This window comes from Dermochelys coriacea, chromosome 2 (genome assembly GCF_009764565.3).
Source record: "Dermochelys coriacea isolate rDerCor1 chromosome 2, rDerCor1.pri.v4, whole genome shotgun sequence".
Taxonomy (NCBI): Eukaryota; Metazoa; Chordata; order Testudines; family Dermochelyidae; genus Dermochelys; species Dermochelys coriacea.
Genome location: NC_050069.1, coordinates 223,017,133 through 223,037,092, shown reverse-complemented (window position 1 = coordinate 223,037,092; position 19,960 = coordinate 223,017,133). Strand labels below are relative to the sequence as shown.

The following is a 19,960-nucleotide window of genomic DNA, read 5'->3' as shown; positions in this document are numbered from 1 at the left end:
TTGTAAGGCAATGCTGTCTTCCTAGGTTTCCCCCGCTTCCCCAACCAGAGCCCTCACCCCCTCCTGTACCCCAGCCCCCTGTCCCACCCCAGTAAAAATGAGCAAATGAGTGAAGAGGGGAAGAGCGAGTGACAGAGTAAGGGGGGAGGATGGAGTGAGCCAGGGTGGGACGTTAGAGAAGGGGCAGGGCATCAGTGTTTGGTTTTGTACGATTAGAAAGTTGGTAACCCTATTTAGGACCCTTCCTGGTCTAGAAGCAAGAGCTTTCTGGTTGGAAACATAAAATTCTCCCCTTTTCAGTGGTGAAAAATCTCCCATTTTTAGTCCCAAGAAGTCATGAGATATCGTATTTTAAACCTATTGCTGGTGCAAGACTGCATATTGCACATCCTAGGCCTTCGGGCAATGTACATAATGGCTGTGTGAAGTTGTTATGGAGTTTTACATCCCAAAGGAAGGGAATTACAGAGCAGAGGGCAGTGAGGTGCCTCACAAATTCCATGCATTACATGGGTCAATTAAATTACAATTTATCATATGGGTATTACCATCACATGTATATCTATCTCAGATGTCTTGGTGATATCCATCTAATAAAAGCCTGTTTAAGTTAGTTAGTTTAAACCAGAATTAATTTTTGCTGTAGTCTCCCTTTACTTGTTGCTTCATAGGACAGACCAGTGCATGACACATGTGGTTGGTCTCCATCTTTACTTACAACAACCATGTTAAGGACCTAGTGCTGTTTCCGCTGAAGAATTTGGCCATTTTATTCATTTGGAGGAGTATTAGGTCCTAAAACTATAGATCAGAAGAGACAGGACCAGGCTGTGTGTTGTGTTGGTGTTGCGTCACTATGTGGAAGGAATAGGCCAGAGAGGCCACAAGGAGATGCTTTATCCCTCTGTTGTGGTCGGGTCCCAGTGCCAGATTTAGTGACAGCAGGATCAGAGTGTCAGTTTGAGACCTGGTTTGATGAGGGTTAAAATGTTGATTTGTATTCTGGTTCCCCCTATGTTTCCTGTTGATATTAGAAAGCTAACTATGTTCTTTGTGAATGGCTTGTTTTGTTCTCCAGCTTGAACTCTTGGCATCATCATTTCAAATGGGGTCATTTTAGTCACCTTTCTTTCCCCTTTGGAAATCATCCTTGGCTACTTCTCTTCTGTGGTGTTCAGCATATCTCCAAATTGTATTCCTTTCTAATTGTCTATGACTTCATTAAATCAAAGTGATTTAAATCACCAATTTTAAGCATGATTTAAATCAGCAAGCAAGAAACCTTAATTTAAATCATGAATTTTAATTGTGTATTGCATGTGTACTTCTTTTTAGTTATTTTCTAAACAAAGGTTGATTTTCATTAGTTAGTAACAACTGAAACATATTGCTTTGCAACTTGATATAGCCTTTCATTAGATTTGGTGCTTTTTTTAGCTAACCCAGACGATACACTGTGTTATACTTATTTATTTAAGCAATTATATAGCTTAACTTGTATTTGTTCAGATTCTTAATAGTTACACTTTTAACGTATTAGAAAATGGTGACTGATGCATCGTTTACTTGATTATGATTAATTTTTTACTTGTGATTTTTGTCAAAGTCTATTTGGATGAAAATTCAAATTTGATTGATTAAAATGCACAAAACATATTTTACATTTTGTAAAAATGTTGTTAAATAAAAGTACATAAAAAGCACTGGATACACCAGAAGACAAGTTTTTTCAAAACATGTTTTGCACTTAAACAAAGGAAGTATGACTTGTAGTTAATGAATTGAACTGATTGTTTCTGATCATCATGTCCTTCCAGATTTTAGAGCTTGCAGATCTTGCCCTCTCATACTTAGTTTGCATTCATAAATTGGAAGAGGAAAACAAGTTTTCCTGCTTTTTCAACTCCCAATTGGTCTCTGAACTTTGGCTGGACTAGTCATTGAACTGAGCTATAGCTGAATAAACTGAAATGAAGAAAATATTCTTTCTGCACCTGCAAAAGAAGCTACTGCTGTCAAAAGCTGGTTTAGCATTTCAACAAACCTTGAATCCAGGTGCTTAGCCCATGACTTCCACCAGTTCAGTGGGTTGACTTCCTTTAAAACTGGGCATCAAATATATACTGCTTAATATTATTTTATATATTTAATAGATTATAATAAGTTTAGATCTTAACATAGGTTGTCAATTTCAGAGTAATTTTAAATAGGTTTATTTTTTTAAATAATGCTATATTTAATTTAAATACAAAAATCCAATTTAAATTAAAATATCTGTTTGTTTTTTTTAAATCACAGAGGTTTTTTTATCCACCCTGGTCTGACAGATTACTTGGCATAGGGAATGGGTTTATCCACTCATGGGACCTTGTGTTACACAGATGCCAAATTCCAAATGACTTTTAAGAATGCACAGTGCTATCTAATACAAATCAAATTTTTCCTTTTACATAGAATATAATGCACTTTCCAGTGTCTTATATATGTTCATCTTTTTCCCCAAACGTTTAGAAAACAACTAAATCATCATTTGGAATGTCTCAGTGGCCTGATTTTGCTTTACAGATCTGCATAATGTTTTTCAGCTATAAGCAGCTAATCCTCTTTCTAGCATGTTAAGAAAATACTCTTCTAACTTTGATTAATTTAAACTCCTAAGTGTCTCTCACTTATTTATAACACTGGTATTATAGTGTGATTATTTGTCATTACTACTGTAATACACTGAGCATCTAATTACAGCACATCCAATGTACTGGAAAAAATCTGTGTTACAGCCAAAGCTGATCCTAAAATGTAATTGCTGAAAAACTAGATCTGAAAGCAGTGGGTTTCAACCAAAGCAAGGGAAACCTGAACAGAGAATAAGTTTTGAACCTGCAGCAATAACAGACTTTGGGAGAATAGTGTAGTGATAGAATTTCATGAAATAACAGGAAAACTTAAATGCAGTTTGAATTAGGAAAACAGCATTAGTATCATCTATAGATGTATCCATGGGAAAAGATGAAAATCAAAAGCCAAACTGATTGGACAAAAAACACAGAGACTGATTCTCCACTTTAGTGGGGGTGGGATAGGGGCCACAAAGGTGTGTATAACAAGCAGGAAATGCAATGCAGGCCGGGGAGGATAGAACAGTGAATCTATAGTACACACTCCTTTCCCCATAAACCGACAGAAATCTCTCTCTGCTGCTACCATGTGATTGTTTTTTTTTTTTCAGGCTTGTGGGAGGACATGTGCTACGGTTATTGGATTGGAAGTGATGATTACTCCTTCAGGAATTCTGCGCCAATAATTAAAAATTCTGTGCACAATATTTTAAAATTCTTCATATTTTATTTGTCAAAATAACAATTTTTTAATAATGCCAGCTTCAATTGTTTTGTTTTGGTAATTTATTTCAAAATACCTGTCAGCAACTACAGTAGAACCTCAGAGTTAAGAACACTTTCGGAATGGAGGTTGTTCATAACTCTGAAATGTTCCTAACTCTGAACAAAAAGTTATGGTGGTGGTTTCAAAAGTTTACAACTGAACATTGACTTAATACAGCTTTGAAACTTTACTATGGAGAAGAAAAGTGCTGCTTTCCCTTTTCTTTTTTTAGTAGTTTTTGTTTAACAGTACAGTACTGTATTTTTTTTTTTTGTCTCTACTGCTGCCTGATTGCATGCTTCCGGTTCCAAATGAGGTGTGTGTTTGACTGGTCAGTTCGTAACTCTGGTGTCCATAACTCTGAGGTTCTACTGTATGTCTGTAACAATACAGATACAAAATAAATTCCCCCAGGTGTAGAGAGTTAAAGAAACCACTGTGACAACCCAGTTCCCGTTTCTCTGCACCCCTACCCTCCAGAGCCCAGCTGCAGGGCCCCCCCAGCCCAGCTCACACCCCCTCTTCCCCCAGAGCCCAGCTGCAGGGCCCCCCCAGCTCAGACACTCGCATCCCCTCCCCTCCAGAGCCCAGCTGCAGGGCACCCTCTCCCCTCCAGAGCCCAGCTGCAGGGTCCCCCAACCCAGAGACTCGCGCCCCCCACCGAGTCCAGGTGTAGGGTGCTCCCCAGCCCAGACACTCGCACCCCTTATCCTCTAGAGCCCAGCTACGGGGCTCCCCAGCCCAGACATTTGCACCTCCTCCCCCCCACCCCGAGCTCAGCTGTGGGGTGTATCCCAGATCACACACTTGCACCCCCTGTCCTCCCCAGCGCCTAGCTGCTGGATGCCCCCCCAGCCCACTCTCTCACATCCCCTACTCCCCAGAGCCCATGGATCCAGAGGGAGAAACAGCCTGATGCTGGGTCCCAGACTTGTGTGGAGATTTCTGCACGCTGCCTCCTTCCTTTAGAATATGCCGGGAACTGAAGCTGCTGGCAGCCGTCCAGCTCCCTTCTCCTTTCCCTCAGCAGTGTCTTGTATTTGCAAGCTGGGGACCCAGGCTCTGCAGGGTCCAGTTGCCCTTAGTGGTGGCCAGCAGCTCTGCAGCCCATTTCTGTGGGGCTGGGGGGAAGGAAATTCTGTGCAGAACATTAATTTCTGTGTAAATTCTGCATTGCGCAGTGGCGCAGAATTCCCTCAGGAGTAGATGATGTATGTAACAAATTTGCTCTGCTCTGGGTCTAAATCCATTGGGTTCACACACTGTGGAAGGGGAATTTGGAGCCAGACTTCACAAGCATTGTTAGTGGTGATGTTGTTTTTTTAACACAGTCATTTCGTGACCTGGTCACACCATGTCTGGGTATATTGTTTCTTCTCTGACAAGGATAGTCTACATAGTAGGCTTTGCATATGGATGCAGATCAGATATTTTGCACAGTTAATGTACACCTGGCTCTGACCAAAATTCAAACATAGCTTGAGAAAGGACTGAAGAATAATCTTGTTCAATAATGTTTTATGCAGGTTTGTAATTGGACGAGAAAAGCCAGGACAAGTAAGTGAGGTTGCTCAGCTGATTAGTCAGACTCTAGAACAAGAGCGTCGCCAGAGAGAGCTCCTGGAAAAGCATTATGCACAATATGATGCAGATGATGATGAGGTAATATACTTGTTAACATTCCTCCTATTCATTACTTCGTAATGTTCCCTTTTCGATTTCCAGTTCATTCTTTCTAACATGCTTTGAGATAATGGTGAGTGAAAGCAGTCTCATATGAAAGCTAAATCTATTGTACCATGTCTGTAACGACATACACCTGTTTTTACTAATACATATATTCCTATGGTGCTCAAAAATGTAAAAATGCCCACACTGAAGTGCATATGTTTTTTAATCAATATAGATCTTTAAGACTGTTTCAACTTGGGGCAGTGATGCACTAGCCAGCACAATAGCTGGTGTATATGACTATGAGTCTCATGAATGCCTGGTAGGAATCTTGTCCTGCTGTTGCATAGGACAAGATTCCTAAATCCTCTGCTCCCATTAGCACAGCTTAGTAGTGTAGGGCCAGATCTGGTCTAGATTTTCTATACAGTCAGTCAAAGAGACACTTGGATCTGCTGTCTCTCTCTCTCCACCAACTCTAATGGTTTCTTTACCAATTTTAGCATGTGTCCTTTTTCAGGAACAAAGTCACTTACTAAGTTTTTCAGCATGTATTTAAAATAATCCTTTTGTTGGAGGAGAGTGAACATCAAGTTGATAGACACTTCTGAAAGCATTGCTCTTTTGTGGCAGTGTCTGCTGTGTCTATATTAAGGAAAGGAGGTTGGTTTGCTAATACACTGCAGCATTATTCTCTCTCTGGGAAAATGATTATTTTTTATCTTCCAGTAATTAATTTTTGGGGGGTTTCTGAAGAGAGACGCATGAGGGCAATTGTCCTTTATCATCTTCAGCCTCCATTAAATGAATTAGTAAGAAGTGTTGTTTTGAAACTTCCATCTAATCTATTTTTTCTTTTTGGGTATCTGATGGACCCCCGTGCGTTAGGATGCAGATTAACCCACATCATGTACAGCCTTTACTGAAATGCATGTTCAGAGTCCTCATGTTTACATCTCTCAACACTCACAATGTACACATATACTCATTCTGACACCAACAGGCTTTAGTCATACAATCCCCTTAATTTCTCCCTAACCCCTTAAAATGCCCCTCTCCCTACCTCTGATGGTAAGACAAAAAGCAATGGGCTTAAATTGCAGCAAGGGAGGCTTAGATTGGATCTTAGGAAAAACATCCTAACTGTCAGTGTGATTAAGCACTGGAACAAATTGCCCAGGGAGGTTGTGGAATCTCCATCATTGGATTTTTTTTAAGAACAGGTTAAACAAACACCTGTCAGGAATGGTCTAGTTATTATGTAGTCCTGCCTTGAGTGCAGGGGACTGAACTAAATGACCTACTGAGGTTCCTTCCGGTCTATGATTCTATGATAAAAATCTGTTGCTTGAAAGAAATGTTTCTCACCTTTTGGTGACCAGCCCCAAGTCACAGATCTTAAGAACATCATTTTCAGTATATATACATAACTCCTTACATTACCCGTGCATACATTTAACAGTGATTTTGAGGACCAGTGTGACACAGGCTTTCAGCAGAGATCTTGTATAACTGTTTGGTGAACTAGATACCAACTAGTACATAGATACCAGACCCGGGGGATCCCTTGTAACCCTAAATACTTCAGTGCCCTCTGCCAGTTGTCACCAAGAGATCCCTGGGTCACAGTTGGTGTTGGTGATTCACTTGATTACACTGTTTCCTTTGAATCAATTCTGACCTAATGCCCCAAGAATGGTGTTGGAAAGTACTGTGTTGTTGGAGGTGCCTTCTTTCAGGTGGGACCTACTGCAAAATTGCCTCATCTCACTGTTGTTTTGTCATTGTCCTTTCCCTCTCTTTTATTTTATTTAAGCTTGGCAGAATTTGGTTTTTATTATTTTATAATTTCAATGGATAATATTGATGTTTATTTTTAAGTATTTTTTCTATTTTTAATCTATTTAAATTTTCATACATATGCAGAATTGTGGGTTTTAAACATTTTTTATTTTTTATAGATTTTTATAGATTTAAATTTTCACAGTTGTGAGAAATTGAGGGGATCAGACAATTATTTAATGACTGTAGACAAGATTAAAAAAGTTAAACCTTTATAACTGTTTAAACACAAATTGTCAACATCACAAGTCAAGGTATACAAAATAGATATGCTTAAATCAAGTTCTAATAAGCTTTCAATCAACAGTTTTCTTTCTTTACCTGTCTGTAGATTTCTGTTACTATCAATGGAAATATTTCATCATCGGTTTACGTGTGTGCGGTGAAATCGCCATTTACTAACATTTACTGATAAAAATCTAATCCTTCCAAACGTGTTTTAGTCCATCCACCTGTTACATTTTGTCATAAACCATTGAAGACAATCACTGCACTGCACCTTAAACGGGGTGTGTGGTGAGGGAGGAGGGGGTGGTTTGGCATGCCAGGCAAAGGGATACACCTCTTTAAGGACGGAAAGGCACTGACGTTGCTGCAAATGTAGAGTGGGTCATCAAGGGGACACTAACTCATCTCCCAGGTAACTGGAAGAGAGGGGAAATTATATTGGGTAAAAGCCTTCTTTCACTAGGACCAAGCGGGGCAGCAGCCACCCTCTTACCCTTGAAAGTGATGAAATATCAGGGTCTGCTGTGAGCATTGCGCTAGCTACTCCTTACTGGAGCGGGGGGACTAGGGAGGAATTTTTCCCTCATTGCCAGATTGGCCCAGGCAGAGTGAGTTTTTTTTTGTTTTCTCTATAGTGGATTCGGGGGAAAGCGGGGCAGGGAGCTTAGTTGGGGCGAGCATGGAATGGGAGTTAGGCTATGATGTTGCAACTCATTATGTAAGTGTGGGATGGATGTCTGGTGCAGGTGCTCTGGGGGGAATAGAATTGTGATCAGATAAATAGTTTGGTAAAAGATTTAAAGAATGTGTTTTTAAAGGAGTGGAAAGGGGGTTTGGGGCTCCTATGACTGGCATGGCAGGGAGCCAACCTCCCCCCCTCCTTTATAGCCTACCTTCCCCCTCATTCGAGAAAGGGGGATGGTAAGGTCCCAGGAGAGGGGTTGCTGGGGATCCGGGGGGAGGATCTGACAGAAGCCCCCAGAGTAGATATTGAATTGATCATGGAGATACCTGCACTGTACGCTTTTATCTGCTGGGTACTCTCAGACAGTTGTTAATAAAATTGTACTCTAATTAAACCAATTCCACTAATTAAACCACTTCCAGTATCTCCTGTTCTTCTGGTATAGCCGGACAATAGTTGTAACATTCCTTCTTTGCAATAGCTGTATTTCATACTGAATTATATGCAAGCTCTGTAGCAACCTTGCAAATTTCTACTCACCAACTTGCTATGGACAAGTATTTTTGTGTTTTATTAACAGCTGAGTAAAATATCATTAGTTTTTTTATTATATCTATGGTCTGAATAGGTTTTCAGTTTTTATCCTTATTTTATCAGTGTTCAAAGTAACCTGAGAACCAGTTTAGAAAATGACATGAGTTACATGAAGAAGCAAAATATTATGTTATGTGCATTAATATCCAAATACCAAAAGATTGCTTTTAAATGGGGGCAAATTGTTAAGCAAATCCAGTGTTTCCAATTGTAGTAACTAGAAATGTTGTGAAAGTGGTAGTTGATGCCACTCCAGTATACTTCAAGTGTCGTTCACGTGATGAGCTGAGTGTAAGTTGTCAGAAAAAAATTGATGAAGAGGTAGCATTAAACTATGTCCATAGTCCATTAAGTATCATTTCATCACTATTTGAGACTTGTAGATAAACAAAAGATTAAGCCCGAGTGTGATCTTAATTATGCTCATTGGACCATTAATCCCGATTTCCCCCAGTATACATGAGAAGAAAGTCAGGGCCACTCTATTTATTATCTATGCTATTCATAGATAGATTCATAGATATTAAGGCCAGAAGGGACCATCATGATCATCTAGTCCGACCTCCTGCACAACGTAGGCCACAGAATCTCATCCATCCACTCCTGCAATAAACCTCTCACCTATGTCTGAGCTACTGAAGTCCTCAAAACATGGTTTAAAGACTTCAAGATGCAAAGAATCCTCCAGCAAGTTACCTTTGCCCCATGCTACAGAGGAAGACGAAAAACCCCCAGGGCCTCTTCCAATCTGCCCTTGAGGAAAATTCCTTCCCGACCCCAAATATGGTGATCAGCTGAACCCTGAGCATATGGGCAAGACTCACCAGCCAGATACCCAGAAAAGAATTCTCTGTAGTAACTCAGATCCCACTCCATCTAACATCCCATCACAGGCCATTGGGCCTATTTACCATGAATATTTAAAGATCAATTAATTGCCAAAATCATGTTATCCCATCATACCATCTCCTCCATAAACTTAGGGTTTAATCTTGAAGCCAGATAGGTCTTTTCCCCACTGCTTCCCTTGGAAGGCTATTGCAGAACTTCACTCCTCTGATGGTTAGAAACCTTCGTCTAATTTCAAGTCTAAACTTCCCGATGGCCAGTTTATATCCATTTGTTCTTGTGTCCACAATTGTACTGAGCTTAAATAATTCCTCTCCCTCTCTGGTATTTATCCCTCTGATATATTTATAGAGAGCAACCATATTTCCCTCAACCTTCTTTTGGTTAGGTTAAACAAGCCAAGCTCCTTTCATAAGACAGGTTTTCCATTTCTCGGATCATCCTAGTAGCCCTTCTCTGTACCTGTTCTAGTTTGAATTCATCCTTTTTAAACATGGGAGACCAGAACTGCACACAGTATTCCAGGTGAGGTCTCACCAGTGCCTTGTATAATGGTACCAACACCTCCTTATCTCTACTGGAAATACCCCGCCTGATGCATCCCAAGACCGCATTAGCTTTTTTCACTGCCATATCACATTGGCGGCTCATAATCATCCTGTGATCAACCAATACTCCAAGGTCCTTCTCCTCCTCTGTTACTCCCCTGTCATTTCTCAGGTCTCCACTCGCTGCACTGCCTCATGCTAAATTCTGCCTAGACTGTGTATCTCCAATCTTCTTCCCAGCAGGTCTGGCTGATAAGCTATATGAATTAACATGTTTTCCATTTAAGATGGAAAAATACAATAGAGTTACTATTCACATTTTTAAAGATGATTTTATGGTATTATCTGCTGCAGTGTACAGCAAAATTGATTGAATAATATCAAATGAAATCCATCCTGATATAGAGAGCTAACAAAAGGCCGATATACCACTTAAGTGCCTGGTTTTCCATAGAACTTAAGTGTTGAATAGGACTTTTGCTGACCTAATTATATAGGGGAGAATTTCAGCCATCATGAAGACAGTGTGAACTGAACTTTTGCTGTCAGAGTGCATAATATAACTTCTCATTTGGCTACCGTACAGAAGAATTCTTGTTTTATTTTTTGTTGTCAACTATTTTAGAAAACTGAGAGAGAATTTCAAGGAGCCTCAGGCAACTACAATAACAATTGTTACCTTAAAAAGGTTTGTTATTTTGAAGCAAATAACTTTTGTATGTGCTTTGCTGCTTCTTTTACACTAATTAAATTTTCATGTATGGCTTATTAACTTAATAGTAGTTTTATGTGACGTAACAAGCAGCAGACTTAATTAATCAGTCAGTGTATGTTCATGACATATACATCAGGTGTTCCCTTAAATTGCCATGTTGTACTTTTTTAAACACATTTTTTGCATTATTTAGTTACTTAATTATAGAGTCCAATCCTGCCTCTTTTGAAGTCGTTAGCGAAACTCCCAGTTATTTCAGAGAGGGCATGAACAGGCCCATTGTCACGAATGATATTATACTGCCATTGTCTCGTTCTATACTTTGTTCAAATACCAACCTATGACCTTGTCTATGCTAGAGGACTGAGGTGTTTTTGCTTCAAACAATTGTTTTCCATCAGCTGAAGCAGAAATGATTGTGTGAGTGCACACAAACTACCCTCACTTGATGTAAATTTTTCCTTTTTGTCTACATAAGTGCTGCCTTACACCTATCTGTTCAGAGGGGGTGAATGTCAGTTTTGACAGCACCCTCATCTGGCGAAACTCTGCAGCCTGTCTATAATAAACTGTTGCCCCAACTTAACTTAAATGAGTTTAAAAACACTCTTCTTTCTATTTAATAATGGTCTGTAAGTCAATTTAAGCTAAATTGGTATAAGCCGCTCTTAAACCAAATGAAGACTGTCTGCACATGGTTTTTTGCCAGTTTAGCAAATCAGTTCTTAAAAGCCCCTTTATCTAAACCGATGTGAGATGGTTCATAGATAAGGCTTCGGTTCACTGGCTGAGGGTCCCATCTCTGCCTCCATTTAGCCATGCCCATCACAGGTCTTCAGAAATACACCCCCCAGACATGGTGCCTCTCGGTGAAAATGGCAGTTGTGCTGTGTTCCTCCTGGCTTGTTACCTGTCAGCTCTCTATTCTTCTCCTAACACCTCCATGTCTGGAAGGTTTGGAATATGTGATGTATGGCAGAAGGGAGAGATTGCAGGCTCAGCCAGTGCTGTCTGTGGAGGGGAGAGGAATGTTTCCAGTTAACACCACCTAATGTTCATGGGAATCATGGCTAGTAGAGGGAAGCATTTTGGAAGATGTGGGATACTGGGAGGGGAGGAGGAGGAGTTGTGGGGCAACGAGAAGACTTCCAGTTTGTGAACTTAGAAGGTTCATCAGGTGAGGGAGCTGTCAGTTGTGGCACCTGCCAAGAACGACAGCTGCAGAATTGACATTGCACAAATTGAATTTGTTTGTGATCTAGCTTATTATGAATAGAAATGGAAGTTTTCCTTTCAAATGGTGTCTTAACACACAATGCAGTGCCAGTGTATTTGAAGACTCCAGAGCAAAACAAATTTTCCCACCCAATGAAAACCAAGTTCACATCAGACTACATTGACACCCTGGCTACCTAGTGAAGAAAAATCCGTGCCTTTGATATTTAGTTCTAAGGATAGTCGTTTTCTTAGGTTTAAGAGACTTTGGGTATTTTAGACTCCAAAATTGACCTTTAAAATTTGATGATCTGATTTGAGACTATCCTTCACAATCTGGCTGTATATGTAAAAGCAAAGTTAAATTCAGCATCCTATAGTCAGTCAACAGATAAAAAATACTGTTTTTTAAATTGCAAGTTTGAAATTAAGACCTAACCAAAACAATCTTTACTGGCATCTGCCACAGAATTTCACTAACAAATACTGGTCCCAGAGTTGTGTTGGAGCCCTGCCCAGAGACTTCGGAGTTGGAGCATGTGCCATGTGTTTCCTTTGCTAGGTGTTTCCATTAATAACACTGGTGCACTAACAAGAAAGTAAATCAGTAAATCTATGCTAATTTCCAGCATCATTAGAAACAGGAAAACAATAAATGTGGTGTTACATGGAAAAGGCCAGTATTTGGTGGAAAATAAAGTTTCTGTTCTATCTATGAGCCTGATTCTGCAAACATGAATATGAGTAATTTTGCTTATGTGAGTAGTCTCCTTAAATTCAATGTTACTCACATGAGCTCTAAGAATATATTCTAGTGAAGGATACAAAACTAAAAGCAGTAAAAGAAGGATAAATAAAAATAATTTGGAGGAATATGTAACTGTTCTGAAGATCCCGTTTCAGCACAGAATACATATAAAATATGTATAGAATATACTAAGTATGTAAAATATATGTATATTGTGTGTGTGTGTACACACTCTCTCTCTCTCTCTCACACACACACACACACACACACACACACACACACACACACACACACACAATATGTATAACATTATTACAAATGCCCAGACAGGTATATTCAATTAGGCCTCATAGGAGTAGTGTTCACATTTCACTAATCCACACTAATGTGTGTGGATTGGTCATACCAAAGGGATGACATAAGTTCTTTTAATACCTCTTTTCACTGAAAGGATTCTAGCAAGTTCTTTATTTTACAACTTTCATTTTTTTTACTCTTCTCTATAGTAGTCTTAAATTGAAAATAAGGTTTCTTTTTCTATAAATCTTAAAATTTCCTGTGAGATTTGCTATATAGGTGAAAAGTGGTGATATTTATTATATATTCATTGCCAATAATATGGTTCATACTTGTGTGTAAAACACCTATTAGCACTGTTTAAATAATGGGGTTGCTTGGCAAAGGTGCAAATGGCAGTTAGGTATCTGAGTCCTATTGAAAGGCAATAAGAGTTAGGTGCTTAAATGCTGTTTGTGCCTTTGAAAATCTCCCCCCAATATTTAAAATGTATTAATAAAAAATGGCCCTAGCAATTACTTCGAGCTTGATGAGAATAGATTTGTGATTGAAATGCTGTGCACTTTCATCTGAGGATCTGAGAGCATTTTACAGATGTTAATTAAACCTCACAACACTTTGGTGGGTAAGTATTATTATTCTCTTTTTTACATGGGGGAAGCTGTAGTGTAGTGGGAGGTTAAATGACTTTTCCAAGTTTACATAGCAAGTCAGTGACAGAAATGGTAATTGAACTCGGGAACCTTGACTCTCGGGGCCTGATTCTGGCCTCCAGTCTAGCAATGTAGAGCAGCTAGAATGCCTTTTTAATTGGCTTCCTGAAGGGTCCTTCAGAGTGGGGGAAACCTGGATGCCCCAGTGTCAGCATAACATCTCCCACACCACTCTCCTTGTTACCCACTGGAGAATAGGAAGTTACAGATTAGCTCTCTGACCAGCCAATGCCAGCTGGTATAACAGCATAACTGTATGTACAGCACATCACAGATATTATTAACATTTACATGATGTCAATTAAGAGTCTAATTTAAGGGGAGTTGTCCTTATTACATATTAGTTTAGAATTCCTGGGAGTGTTTTGCAATAATTATATGACTTTTTCTTCTTCATTAACATTAGATTGTATTTCCCATTTTTGAGAAATGGTTTGAAGATTGTTTATAGTTTTTCAGCATTCTCTCCATCTTGTAAGAGAGTGCTCATTTCACAAACCACATTTCACCAACCCAAGAAACACCCACCACTCTTGTTCAGAACCAGTGAAATCAGGTTGCTCATACAGGGTGAAATCCTGTTCCCATTGAAGCCAATGGGAATTTGGCCGTTGACTACAGTGGGCCAGCTTTTCACCCCATTGATTTTTTTTTTCAGAAAAGTATCTTTTAATGCAGATCTTATGCTTCTTATATGAATTCAGACATAATGAATAAACCACCCAATATTCAAATGCATTGTGGCTTTTCAGCCTAAGGGTCACAATCTCCAGTGGTCTTATAAACAAGTGCCAGGGGTCAGCACAGCCCTGTCCTTTCCATATTGTTAAATGAGAACGGTTCCCAGCTAAATCTTTGTTAAATGGAAGAGGGCAGGAGTCTTGCTATTAAAAAGATTGAGAGCCACTAAACTACAGCTTTATAAAGACAGACTGATCTTTTCTGAAAATGCTGCAGTACCTATGTTTTTGTTTTCCTGTAACCCAGTGCACTAAAACATTATGATTGAGCTAACTTTTACTACTGAGATTCCTAACTGCTTGTGCCAGATCTGAGAGAATATAACTTTTGTTGCATGCAGAATCCTGTATGTGCATGCTTAGTAATTTCAGTGAGCATATGGAAGTGTTCAGGTGTTAGATTTAACTTTTTAATTACAGTGCAAACAAGCTATGTCTAATAAGAGGATAACTGAAATATTTTAACTCCATAATATTAAGACAGGGGAATATGCTACGGATGAAGATGAAGAAGACATGGGACCTGTCCTTCCAGGAGGTGACATGGCCATTGAAGTGTTTGATCTTCCTGAGAATGACGACATGTTTTCCCCAACCGAACTGGACACCACCAAGCTTGCTCACAAATTTAAAGAGGTAAGATGGACAGCTGGGCGAGATTTCTGGGACAGCACTGGTTCTAGTAATCTCATTCTTCAATTATTTGGATTTCTCTTAGAATAACAGAATTGATTCCCATCTTATTTGTGTAGTCAATAGTTATAAATGGCTCAAGCAGTCATGCTTGAAATAAGTGAGACCCATTTTCTCAGTTGTTTTTAAAATTTGTTGCCAGATATCCGTTGTGTTGACAAAGGCTCCGCAAAGCATGAATCGGCAATAATGCTCCTAATTAGAACAATTTACAGTTTAATAAATTTTCAACAAAAAATCCTTCTATGTCTCGGGACTTTATTTGCAATTTTTCAGCTAGGAGAGGAAGCTGCGAGTTAATTCATTGCTGGCGGATCGATTGTCTTTCTAAACAAATGTTTACTTTAAGATTTGAATCTGGAGTTCATTGAGAGACAAATGGGCTACACTTCAGTGAAAATGAATGTAGTGGACTCTCTTAGTTCTTTCTACCCACATCACAAAATCACTCTTAAGAGTACTGCAGTGTGACACGTCTGGCAGTTGGTTTAAGAAAGGCTCCTTTTTTGGAGAAGCAGGCACGTTGCAGGTTGGGGTTGAGGTGCTTTGATAGTGCTGGGTGAGGAAGAGGCTTGCACAGCGCCTGCTAGTACTAAGTCTGGCTTGGGTCAGCGATGTTAGCTGCAATCAGTGAATCACTCACAAAGCATGACAGACATATCAGCTCTAGTGCCACTGTACTTTAGGTCTGAGCCCTTGATATGGTTTGTGCCTCATCTTCCACAAAGTGTGATGTCAATGGGGACGTGAGACATGTGTGGTTGCAATTAGTGCTCCCCATGTGGCTGGAGCGATTGGGCCAAGAACCGTGACAATAAAGTCCATTTTTCTTTTTTAAATAGGGTGAAGATGGAAGGGGTGAGAGCAGCCGGAGCCTCATGGGGGAGGTGAGCGGCAGCACCCTCCTGGGGCCAGCGGGGAGATGTAAAAGAAACAGTTTTCCCTGCCCTCCCAAAGCCAGTTCTCTTATTTTCTATAAATACATATGATTGGCACTGGGTGTTAGACTTAGAGGGTAACCAGTCACTGTGTCATTCCTCACTCAGCTGGTGTCGTCTTCAGCCTTAAGGTGCTTATTGTTCATAAGTGTTTTTCTCTGGAAGGAGTTTTTCAGCACATTTTGGCATTGACTCTCCTCATCGTGATGGCTGGTTTTAAGACCCCGGTTTTAAAATCTCAGACTATAGACAATGGTGAGCTGCTGTGTTAAATTCTGTCCACACTGGTGGCCTGATTCTCCACTACCTTGCATCTTGTGTAGTCATTGATAACTGTTTCAAATGAGTGCACAGTGCTTAATAAAATGTTCCATTCTGATCTGGTAATGTTTACTTCCATTTTGTTCTCTCTGTATAAAAGGCTATCCAAAGTGCAAAGCAGTGGTGGGCAAGCTGTGGGCCTTTAACTGAATTACCCTGAAATCTGTGCTTGAACATAATTCTCATCAAGTCTGTTAAACGGTTAGGTCAGCCAGTATGGACTGGTCTACACTGTATTTGAATATGCCCAAGCTGGCTTTAAACTGTTTAAGGAACTGGTTTACTTAACTCAAAGTCCCAGTGTAGATGATATCAGAATCAGGGAGTTGGGAAGCTTCAAATCCAGGTGGCTCTAAGAGAGCTTGAAAAGGAAATGTAACCACATAAGTCCTACTTATATTACAGCTGAATCTTTGATTGCTCACCCACATAGTTATAAGCAAAATATGAACACAGCCTTGTAGTTTGTTCACTGTCTGCGTTTAACAGGATATAGCTAAGTTTTGTTGACTTAGAGTTAGTTCATGTTTTTAATGGCATTTGCCCTGAATTTGTTCAACATTAGATGTGCTACTGGTGCTATTCACACTCACTCTGATGTTTGCTGGGGTTGTAGTTAGAGAAGAGCTATTCTTTCTTCTTATTATCATGGAGCTATATGACAGTATTGAATAATAGTGGATTGGACATCATCTTCAAACATAAGAGTGACCTAATAAGTTGAATTGAATTCAACTGTTGCAGATGAAAAATATGCTCAAATAAGTTTGACTTGTCTCTTACTTAGGAACCTTATACTTTTGTCACACATTTTTCTTTTAGTAAGGAAATTGGAATACTTACATATATTTTCTTGAATTTTTTTAATGTAACCTATGCATATTTGTCGGCAAAAATAAAACATAGTTACACAGCCAAGCACGCTTTGAACTTTGGATGAACTTGAAAAGAGACTTTTTAGATAGTTTCTTTCCTATTGCAATACAAAAATGTAACACTGGGTATGCAAACAGACTCTCTGTGGTCTTAGACAAACCACTTTAAACCCTTTTTTCTCTTGATAAAATATTGGCAGTACTATTTACATTGTTGTGAGGATAAATTAATTAATATTTGTAAAGCACTTTTGAGGATGAAATACTTTACATAAAGTAAAGTATCATTGTTAACAATGATCCTGTATAGCACTAGAAAAACTTATTGTGCTATATATAAAAATCTGAAATAATGTTTGTGTGCCAAGAATGTACATGGCATTGTGTAAAACATAGAAAGAAACATACATGACCTGTTCCCCCCAAGGAACATGCATATGATATATCTAAGATCCAGATTTGCTTGCCAAACCATTTACCTAGCCCCTAATTTAGTGCTAAAACACAAATGCATTAAAATGTCCATTACACCTCTGCCTTCAGTCAAAGAGAAACATATATTTGCTCTCTGTATTGCAAAACATAATTCCTTTTGTCCAAACAAAAACATTCCAAATGTCCAGTCTACACATTGGTATGTTTGTGAGAAAAGTCTCTGCTTCTGTTTCTACCTCAGTGGGATCTGCTGTACCATGTGCTGATTCAATGATCTGACTGAATGATCAGTATTCATTTTTTACTTAATAAGAGAAAGCATAAAAATAACAGATAAAACCATCTGTACCTGAGCAGATTGTAATTTATGCAACAGCTCTGGTTTTGTTTGTTTGATACAAGTCTCTTTAATAATAGTCTAAATATAGTTTGTTTGCTTGTGAGCTTTTATAGGAGGGATGGAGAGGGGCTGCAAGCAGATGGCCCACGGCATCAAATCATGAACTTTCTGTTGCATCATTACCTCTGGAAAGGACATAGTCTAATATAGCCATCCTCCCCTTCATCTCATCTTACCGCAAGGCAGCAAGATAGCTGATTTAAGTAAAGGTTTGGTGTTTGCACAAACACCATATTTTTGAGGGTGGCTCTCTTCTAATTTTTCCTGTTCTTCTAGTCACTCACAGTTACCAGCCTGATCCAGGTCTTGCAGTGCAGGGAACCAGGTGTGAAGGAGTTCAGAAGTCTGACACATTATGGATGCATCTTGTAGATACTAAACATAACATCTCCCTTGCAAATCCTCCACTCCTATTTGGACAGAGAAGGAAGAGTCCAAAAATTCCTCCTTTCCTGATATAGTTCTAACATCTAGTGATCGAAGGGTGGAAGGCCCACTTAAGCTCTTTGGAGGTACTGTGGCAGTGAGGATCACTGGTTAAGCACCATGTGGGGACTGGTGCCAGTGTGAAGGAGCAGCTGTGACTGCTGGTCCAGCCATCGAAAGCTGCACGACAGTTGTGCACCCCACTCTAGAGTTAACAGATAGAGTTTGTCTCCCTAGCTCATCACCCCACCCATATAATGTTTTACTACTTGGGTTTTATGCTGGTGAAATGAATTAAGTGAACCGCTAGCCAAAGTTATATGTTCCTATTGGAGCTAGGAAGGCACTTGTTTCTGTTTTATCTGACTCATTCCCAATCTTTGTAATTGTATGAAAGAAAAGATATATTAAAAATATCTGTACGCACAAAAGCATTATCTTTGCCACCTGCACTCATCCTCTCTTTCTCAGGATGTTGTCTTCCTCAGTGCCCCAAAGCCATAGATTGGAAACAGAATATGCAAGAACATTAAAGAGCTGTACTATTGGCAAGCGCTCAGCTTCCTCCTTCTACATCCTAGGCCCAATCCTGCAGTCCTCTATGCAAGAAACTTCCATTGATTGCAGAATTGGGGCCAATGTGCATGCAGAGAAATGCTGATCTCTCTGCTAGTCTTACCTGGTCAGGAATGGCAGTTTACAGCATATAATTTAGAGTCATCTTTATTGGCTTTTCGTAACTCAATTGGATAAGCATTTAGCCCTCAGGAGAGCTTCCCTTAGATATTTTTTCTTTCTTTTTAATTATAAAATACCAGTTGAGTCATCTAATTGTGTGGAAAAGTTTTGAATCACCAGATAATGGGAAACTCTTTTTAAATTATAGATCCAGATCCTCAGCTGGTGTAAATCTGCATAGCTGGTATCCTGATTTATACTATCCAAGGATCTGGCCCATAAACTTTCCTCTCCTAGCCTTGAAAGAGGGGGAATTCTTGTTGGAGGAAGTATCTATAGTAATATGCAAAAACACTACATTGGTGTGTCAGTTAAAGTTGATCTATAAATAACATACTTAGCACAAAATAAGGAAATGAAAAATAAGGCACCTAACTGTACATACCTTTACTCTTGCATCGGAGACACACACACCTGACCATTAGCACAACATCCATATATACCACAACTTCATCTCTGCCCCAGTAGAGAAGTCTTCCTTCCAGCATCTGCTTCACCAAGCTCACCACCACTGCCATCACCCCCACATACAGACCATATTTGCTTTCTACTATGTTTTCTGCTCAGTTCTGGACAGTCACACCAACACTATTGTCACTTGTCCCTAGTAATGTGCCAAAGCTACAGCCTAATGCGGGGGATGGGAGTGGGGATTTATAGTCTTACAGCATTTATAGAGTTATACCTGTAACAAAGTAGCAGCTATTATTTTTATGAAGCAAAGTATCATCATGCCAGTGCCTTGTTGTGAAAATGGAGCCTCTGAGCCAGCTGGGCACTTTCACAAAGATGCTGGTATTGATCATCGTAGCTGTTGTTTTTGCCACAGATCCTAACTTTGAAATGTATTCAGCCAGCTCAAGAGCTCTGACCCTGAACTGTCTGACCTGTTTTATAGACATCCTGGT

At 39.5% G+C, this 19,960-nt stretch overlaps 1 protein-coding gene across 26 annotated transcripts in view; it reads left to right on the top strand.

Annotated features, from left to right (window-relative positions):
* PPP1R9A (protein phosphatase 1 regulatory subunit 9A) overlaps positions 1–19,960 on the top strand; it is a 266,680-nt gene that overhangs the window by 192,500 nt on the left and 54,220 nt on the right. For 7 of the 26 annotated variants that reach the window (XM_043509281.1, XM_043509280.1, XM_043509270.1 and 4 more), the window contains exons 6-8: positions 4,908–5,043; positions 14,707–14,862; positions 15,762–15,806. In XM_043509281.1, coding sequence (XP_043365216.1) covers positions 4,908–5,043; positions 14,707–14,862; positions 15,762–15,806 — 337 coding nt within the window. Of the gene's footprint in view, positions 1–4,907; positions 5,044–10,423; positions 10,487–14,706; positions 14,863–15,761; positions 15,807–19,960 lie in introns of all 26 variants that reach the window. The other 19 variants (XM_043509271.1, XM_043509282.1, XM_043509272.1 and 16 more) reach the window with 3 other exon arrangements.